This window comes from Mya arenaria, chromosome 1 (genome assembly GCF_026914265.1).
Source record: "Mya arenaria isolate MELC-2E11 chromosome 1, ASM2691426v1".
NCBI lineage: Eukaryota > Metazoa > Mollusca > Bivalvia > Myida > Myidae > Mya > Mya arenaria.
In genome coordinates this window covers 36,126,633-36,135,962 of record NC_069122.1, presented here as the reverse complement: position 1 = coordinate 36,135,962, position 9,330 = coordinate 36,126,633, and the positions used below count along the sequence as shown (strand labels likewise).

General features: G+C 35.1%; 1 protein-coding gene across 1 annotated transcript in view; it reads right to left on the bottom strand.

Annotated features, from left to right (window-relative positions):
• Positions 1 to 59: 59 nt before the first annotated feature.
• The window catches only part of LOC128226818 (uncharacterized), a 94,882-nt gene continuing 85,611 nt past the window's right edge, over positions 60 to 9,330 (bottom strand). The window contains exons 8-11 of the mRNA XM_052936890.1: positions 3,585 to 3,656; positions 2,289 to 2,423; positions 1,732 to 1,947; positions 60 to 1,228 (exon numbers count right to left, since the gene is read on the bottom strand). Coding sequence (XP_052792850.1) covers positions 312 to 1,228; positions 1,732 to 1,947; positions 2,289 to 2,423; positions 3,585 to 3,656 — 1,340 coding nt within the window. The 3' untranslated portion in view covers positions 60 to 311. The remainder of the gene's footprint in view (positions 1,229 to 1,731; positions 1,948 to 2,288; positions 2,424 to 3,584; positions 3,657 to 9,330) is intronic.

Sequence of the window (9,330 nt, the reverse complement as noted above, 5' to 3'; positions counted from 1 at the left end):
ATTTCGTATTTAAAGGTAAAATGACCATGCAAGTGTATTGAATGTGTTTATTTCTCGTACTATTTATAATATAATATAATATAATATAATATAATATAATATAATATAATATAATATAATATATGAATGTTTGTTAGATTAAAGCTACATGCACGTGAATGCAACTGTATCTTTTGTTATATGGTTAGTTGTATTTTGTCAAGAATGAAAGAACATTAGTTTTATTATGCTTGATATCACACACTAGATAAGTGAACAGTACGTTAGCGAAAAACGTGATCATGAACATCCTTCTTTGAACTCTTTTTTGATCACTCTTTCGAATGTTCATCAGAATATTCCTCTGAACTATCTTCGTACATATCGGGTGCGATCGTTGTGGTCTCGTTGTTTAATTGACCTTCAAACATCTCAGGTGCAGGTGTCGTGGTCTCGTTGTTAAATCGATCTTCAAACATCTCAGGTGCAGATGTCGTGGTCTCATTGTTAAATTGATCTTCAAACATCTCAGGTGCAGATGTCGTGGTCTCGTTGTTGAATTGATCTTCAAACATCTCAGGTGCAGATGTCGTGGTCTCGTTGTTGAATTGATCTTCAATCATTACCGGTGTAGATGTGATGGTTCCATTGTTAAATTGATCGTCAATCAAACCGCCCTCCTCTTTCTTCAACAGTTTAATATACTCTTCCTCCGTCAAAATATCTCCATCTTCAGAATCGTAGCCCATATCTCGTACAAGATCTTCATCAGATATGTCAACACGGCTTTGACCTTGAACTTTTGTACCCAATGATGGTGGTCCATATATAAAAGGCGCCTTTCCAATCATAGGACCGGCTGCTAGCGTAACTACTTGCGCACCTGGTGGGGGGTGCATGTATTCCGGAAATGCCATCTTGCTTGACTTCCTGATGGCTTCAGCTGGTGGTCCACTTTCGAAGGAGCAATTTGATTGGCCATCATCCGTTTCTGAGCAGTTTACATCTTTAAAAGGATCGTAATCAAATGCAGCCGATGCAGCACCAAACATGGTGGCGTATGGGTCATACATGGGGCCCGGACTTCCAACAGGTCCCCATTGTCCGATGTCTCCTTGTTCTCCTCTTTCACCATTTGGCCCCTTGAGACCCATTTCCCCTTCTGGTCCTTGAAAGCCAGGTTTACCCATTGGACCAGCTTCTCCATAAAATCCCACGTCACCTGGAACGCCGGCGATTCCCTGGATGCCTTAGAAATAGACACGAGATAAATGTAAACAATACAACATTTATCTAGAGCTATAAGTATGATACAAATGAGATTTTAATATTTTGATTTGATTAAGATTTGAACAATCTCAGTGTTTCGCAAAATAACATTTATGATAGCCAACTAAGCCATTACAAGATTGTTATGCAATTGGCACTCATCCGATGTGTGTTTAAGCAAATACGTACAGTCAAAAGCTTTAGCTATTGTATATAACTGAAATATGTTGTCATCATAAACAGCTGCTATATAGCATAGGAGTGTAAACTTTTGAACTAAAAAATAAGAAAGTTAGTCATTGTAACTAATTATATCCAATGGCAAAACTTAAGTAGTGGGGTATGTTACTTGCTACATATTTTAAATCTATATAAGGTACTCCTGAATCATTTGACATTTTTGGTTGCTTTCAGTCGGTTTTGATCCGGTTTAGATGTAACAATGAATTCTGTATACTACAAACATAATTTAATTAAGCATACCTGGCATCCCCCAGTATCCAGTCATCCCCACATCACCTTTGATGCCTGGAGGCCCGGGCATACCAATAAAACCCACATGCCCAAGATAACCAGGAGGGCCTCTAAAACCATGTTTGCCATTTACACCAGCCCAGCCTACGTCACCGATAATCCCAGGAATTCCGTCATATCCAGGGAAGCCTTTCTCACCTATCTCGCCCGGGAAGCCGACAAAACCTGTAAGTAATGAATACACACGAAATAAGATTGCACAATTATAAAAGAAAAACAATTAGGAAAGGAATAATTTCTATAATAATCGTTTCTGTGTCTGGTATAAATGCTATTATTTTGAGTGTTTCCATATACAAGGAATACTAAGGAAACATAACTACCTTAATAAAATGACGAACACTTAACAGCAACCACATGTCAAGAACAGAAACAATTGGCCATCCAGAACTTCGTTGAACCTTTTCAGTTGATATAACTATTTATATACAGTTTTAGGTTGTAGTGGTATCATACATTCATAAAACTTCAACTCAAGATTTCAAGTAACGAATCGGCTCCAATACCTGGTGGTCCGGGCCAGCCAGGATGACCGTATGGGCCTGGTGGGCCGCGTAAACCTGGGTTTCCACTGGTGCCTTTGTGACCTTTCTGACCTCTAGATCCGATTCTGCCTGGTGGACCTTGGTGTCCAGGGATACCTGACGAGCACAAAATAGTCAGAGCTATCGATGATGCAGGATGGTTAAATTTAATTTAATGTACATATGATGATGGAAGACCGCGAGAACATACTATTTAGCGAAACTGTATGCACATATGATGATGGAAGTCCGCGAGTACATCCTATTTAGCGAAACGTTATGCGCATATGATGATGGAATACCGCGAGAACATAATTTTTAACAAATTTAATGCGCATATGATGATGGAATACCGCGAGAACATCATATTTAACAAAACTTAATGCACATATGATGATGGAAGATCGCGAGAACATCATATTTAACGAAATTTATTGCACATATGATGATGGAAATCACCGAGTACATCATATTCAACGAAATTAAATGCGCATATGATGATGGAAGGCCGCGAGAACATCATATTTAACGAAACTTAATGCACATATGATGATGGAAGACGCGAGAACATCATCTTTAACGAATTTTAATGCACAAATAATGATGGAATACCGCGAGTGCATCATATCTAACGAAATTTAATGCACATATGATGATAATAGGCCGCGAGAACATACTATTTAACGAAATTTAATGCACATATGACGATGGAAGACCGCGAGAACATACTATTGAGCGATATTTAATGCACATATGATGATGAAAGTCCGCGAGAACATCATATTTAGCGAACTTTTATGCAAATATGATGATGAAAGTCCGCGAGTACATCATATTCAACGAAATTCAATGCGCATATGATGATGGAAGATCGCGAGTACATCATAATTAACGAAACTTAATGCACATATGATGATGGAAGATCGCGAGAACATCATATTTAACGAAACTTAATGCGCATATGATGATGGAATACCGCGAGTACATCATATTCAACGAAATTTAATGCGCATATGATGATGGAATACCGCGAGAACATCATATTTAACGAAATTTAATGCACTTATGATGATGGAATAACGCGAGTGCATCATATCTTACGAAATTTAATGCACATATGATGATGGAAGATCGCGAGTACATCATACTTAACGAAACTTAATGCACATATGATAATGGTAGTCTTTAGGATACATTGAAATCAGTGAGCTATATAAAAATGTTTTATTGATATTATTGTATTTGATAGTTAGGTTCCTCTAAAACAGTAGTTTTTACCTGGGGGGCCCGGCTTGCCAACAAAAAGTCCAAGTCTATGATCAACTACCCCTCTCTTACGTCGGCTAAGAACTGAAAAAGCGAAGCAAAAGTTATTGGAATGGTAGATTAATCTGATTTAAAACCATAGCATTACCTTCACTCCTCCCTCAAATGTATTGGTAAATAAAAAACAACATAAATAAATAACTACTAAAAGTAAATCCTGGATGCGAGGTCCTCCGCGTGGAAGCACTAACTCCTTTCGAAATAAAAAAGTCTGATTGATAGATATTGTTCATTGCCATTAACTAAATATAGAGCATCGCCAATGCCACCTAGCATCGGCCTTTAAAATGGTAATCATTATGACAAGGATCTCATAGGAGAAAGACATAAATAACTGAACTACGGACCGGGTACGAACTTACAAAGTAAGGATTGATTTTGTACATAGCACTTAAGGCCAGTTGAAGTGAAATGAGGACATATTCTTGACGATAGCCTGCGGTAGAACACAATCATATTTATGGTGGTGATGTTTTTTAAAGAAAGACACAATGATGTAGTTTATTTTACTGTTTTGGAAGGTGTGCGTTATCCAATCTTGAATTTGTGTGCGAGTATCTGATTCAATGGAATGTTCTGTTCATTATATTTATTCTAATACATACTCCATATGCCCTCCCACATCCCCATTAGCCATTGCTTCACAAACATACAGCAGTATAACGCACTGGGCATTAAAATTCCGTTTCATTATCTCATTAACCGGTTGATTTAAAATGACATAGAGAATGTAGTTTCTGTTGTTAATTGCAGACATGAACAACGAACGCTCTACCTCACATACGCCAGCAACATATGTGCACACAATTGTACCTTGAACATATCTTAAACGCTTGATCTCAATAAATTATCATAAAAATCGTTAATAGGACGAATAAACAGATTCTCGTCACATAGGTGTAATGCCTCGTCATTTAACGTTTTTTTCTTTTATAAATAACGATTGTTATTGTATCTGCTATCGAAAGTTTGATTAGTTTAACCGATGAACTTTGCATACTTGATAAGTGTTTTATCAAAAGAAAACCCATCAAATGCTGAGACATGACATATCCATGATTGACCTGCGTAACTGGAAATGACGTCATTATGAAATAAGCGAAATAAGAATAAAATTAAATATCGTTGTTGATTCCGTTTTTTAACAACAGTGCTATCTAGCTATCTTAACAGTGTGAATCTATTATTCATGAAGAAAGTTATACACATTTATATCAGTGCTTAAACACATGGACTCAATTCATATTTCATAAAAGTCATCACATAAAAAAATAATAAAAGCAATATTTGCTAGAAAAAACAAGCACACTTTTGAACAGTTCTCCTTTTTGTGACCATGACAGTTTAATGGAATATTACGGTATAAATACTTTCAATTCCGGTCAAATTAGTTCAACGCACGTTTGTCGCAAAACGACTTTACTTGAGGTAAGAATAAACAATTTCTCTAGTGTCAGTGTTTCGCCTTTGTCAAAGCATTCCCCTCAATCCATAAACATGTACGCAACTGACTCATGAAAATAAATAACCGCCTTTTAAAAGATGTTCCAAGGGGCAATGTCCACCTTTAATTGCTGTAAATGGACTGTTTTCTTCAAACCGGGTCTCATGTGTTCATTACTAAGATTTCGTTTTATGCTTCGCTTCTGAAGGATCTCACTTCTATAACTGATTGTAAGATATGTTGAATAATTAATACAAGAAAGACAAACAGCTAGAACGTCATACCTTCTTCTTTATTCCGTTTAACTTCCACCATATGTTGTTCTAGAATTTCTATTTTCAGTTTCCATTCCTGAATCTCATGCTCCTCTTCTGATAGTTTTCCCACTAAAGCTGCAATCTTTGCTTCAAATCCTGTCGATACTGTATTAGCATTTTCGATATTCAATGAAAGACCCCCGCATAGATAAAACGAAAACAAATAAACGGCTAACGACACACTACATATATCCATACTGAGTGCTTGTATTTTGACTAAAGAGAACGAGCAAACTAATTTGCGGAAATAAATACGGCGGTTAAATTTATATAAGAATTCGGTTAGCTATATCAGATGTTTTCTAAATTGATCCTTTACGAAAAAATGCTTTGATGTGGTTTTCACGGCGAGGCGATCGGTATCTTAGGGAACTAATTCGATGTGAATCTGTGCGGAATTATCCCATTCTTAAATTGAGCGTATGTAGAAATTTAACTTTGAAGTTGTGTTGTCTTAACCTTTATGTACACTAATGTAATTACACCTTTTTTAATATTCGCTTTATGGCAACATTGGTCGGGACTTATATACTAAATGACTTTATTAACAGCCTTCCAACATAAAACTTATGGACAGTATGTAAAACGTTCAACACATCTACACTTTTATTCATCTAAACTCATTTCACAAATACATGACAAAAACATGAGAACGTATATCATAAACACATTAAGGCATAAAGCATTTTGTAAATTTTCTGCACTTTCTGCGATAATGATTGTGTCGAAAGTACAAACCGTTTTTAGAACCTTTTTTTTCTTTTGTTTTAAGAAATCTTTTGTCATCGTCATGTCTTTATAACCGTGCAATTAAAATAGAACTATGCAAAATATATATTTAACTAATAAGGGAGATAGGCCAGTTTGTGTGATTCAAATGCATCATGGAAAGTTATCAGAACATGTTCCATTTACTCGAACACAACTCTAAGCCATATAATTCATCAATTTTTTTATACAGTAGCAATTAAAACCATAGCAAATTCATATATATATATATATATATATATATACCTTTTAATACATATCATAACTGGTAAAAACTGCCAAGTCTACGACAATTTTCTTTACTTCATTACGCATATTATGAAAATATCATGTAACATTCGATATAAATGGAAAATATGAAGCACAAATTAACAATGTAGACTAGCACTTCATAACGCTGGTCAATTGAAATCAATCTCTCTATTCATCAATCTATATTGTTGAATATGTTATAATGCTAATATTTTATGAAGACTTTTCATAACTTTATAGTGTAAAGTGGTTTCAAAAACGTCGCTGTAGTATTTCTTGTGCTATAAATAAGGCATGGAATATCTTAACATTGGGAACAGAAACACGAATACTGATAATTTGTTAGTAGATACACATAATTGTGTACAGTCATCGACATCACAGGAATTTACGTTCAAAATTTTCGCCCTAAAAATAATTATATAGAGAGTAAATATCGACACACATCCGTGCGGACTTTCATACTATGTGAAAAACTACAGAAACAAGCTTATTAGCCAAAAGTTTTAACATAAAACCCGTTTAATGGCACTGGGTAAATGCCAAAGACATTAAACACAAAAGCAAAAAATCACAAACAACAATCATGGAACAACAGCACAAAACATTTCTAAATTGATTGTTAAAATTTTCCAAGCAAACCGGTAACGGATGTAAGCCTATAATAAGTTTGATAAGCAATTTATCATAAGCATACACAATCATAGTTTAGGTGCCTCAGGTTCAATATAAATTTATCAGAGCAGTATAGCGTCGTGACAAAAATGGATATACACGTATACAAAAATGTTGATACAATACAACACATATATGATATCAATTGTTTACATTGATACTCGCATTTATAGATCATTAACTTCGAATAACAAAAACTTACACATAACATTTGTAGCAGAAAGTCATTTTGTAAACTCATTAATATCAGTTATTAGTATACACTAAACCTTATGTTTACAATACAATTTTTAACAACATTTAAATAATATATACAAAAAAATGGAATAAAAACACAGAACTACATTTTGAAAATTAAATACAAAATATAAATTTCTTTTTATCTGACTGAACAATAAAAACTTAACATTTAGATGGTTTAAGATGGATTCCTTTATTTTAAAACCGAACTCTAGGTTTTGCTTAAAAGACAATTTTAATTTTCGAGTGTCAGTTGCGATAACTAAATTACACGTCTCCTACATATTTTAATATGAAACATATTGATATCACAGAAAAAAAAACACTTTCGAAACACGTCACTTATACAGTCTGTGAAACACACAATTTATACTTCATAACATAGTTACTTCAACTTCCTATTACAAACTTAAATTGCAATCACACAACAAATGTTCAGTTTAAACCAGGAAGTCGATCTTCAAGTGATGAACGTTCCCTGTTGATTCTTCTGTTGCCTCAACGTCAATTTCCGTTCCTCCAAAGATGAACCTCACAGTGGCCCATCTGTCTTTTCCTTTGTCAGAGGGATGATTAGTTTGCCAACACTGGTACACCCCGGATCTGTGGTATAAACGGGGTCCTTCATATATGTGGTGAAAATTGGAAAGCTGACCGATGTTTGCTCTGTTTCTAGTGTATGATACCTTTTTGTAGACTGTGCCTCACCAACCTTAAGTTTTTGTCCAATTTCTACATGCTTATCAAAGCAATCAGCGCATTTGGCTTCGCCTTCGAAGAATTTCTTTTTTGTTTGGTCATGTTGTGCTTCATCAAATGGCATATTTGTATCAACACCGTATGTCAGTTTGCTAATACGTTCTGTGATAGCGTTGGGGTTGTGTCCAAATATCACAGCTCCTTTCAAAACTGCCAGACTGGCTTCTTCTGGTACAATTCTTTTCAGAGATCCGAACTCTTTGTTCACAGCGTATTGAAGCATAGGCGATTCTGAAAACTCACTAACCATTAATATCGCTTCAACGCCGCTGTTTACTGGCATGCGTAGAACTTTCGTCAATTGCTCAACAGTGCTTGAAACTGATGTATCAAAAAACCGTCTGGCAACGTTGGCATCGATCTTGAGCTTCTCGTTTGATATTGAAACCTGTTGATGTGAAAGAAGCTTGTTTCATCAATAACTTAATTATCTCAAACTGACTTGTTTTGCCAGGTTGGTGTATCTTTAAGCATGATTTTGGTTAAAGGTTTGGCTACAATGCATGTCCCTATAGTTTCCATTGTGTGTAACATATATTACCTTTGATATTTATTTAATGTTTAGTTATAATTGACATTATGTGTCAGCTATTTTTATGTGGCACCTACGTTATATTAGTCAATGAAGGAAATTCGTCCGGTGACTTACATAAATGGATATATCAAGAATACAAACTCATAACGTAACATTTCAAAATCATATATCTATTTAAAGTAGTCATTACATAAATGTTATATAGTTCTTACCGAAGTAGAGTAAAATGTGTCCATTATCTGGTCACATAAGGCTCGTCCTTTTCGTTTCTCTATCAAGGAACACAGCGACAGAGGAAGGCGTATAGCCGTCTTGCTGTCCTTCTCTTGAGAAATGGTCCGCTACTTGTTTTCGAATCGACGAAGCATGTCAATAAAATCGTCTAAGTGTTTTCGCTTCAAATCGGCGATAACATCAAATCCTATTGATATATACACTGTATCAAATATACTTTTGAAACTAACTTACGTGCATTCAGAATATATACTTATTTAACGGCTCTAGAAAATGGAAAGTTTTATCTCATCTTATAATTATGTTCAATCAAAATAGTCTATTATATAACTGGTAAAAAAACGGCATCTGTTTAATGAGATTTCTATAAATTGCAAGCAATAGTAAGTAGTATGAAGCACATGATGATCATAGTGGGGAATCAAATCGTACAATGCTTGAACACGCTGGTGGAAAATCGTTCGGCTTGAGAGG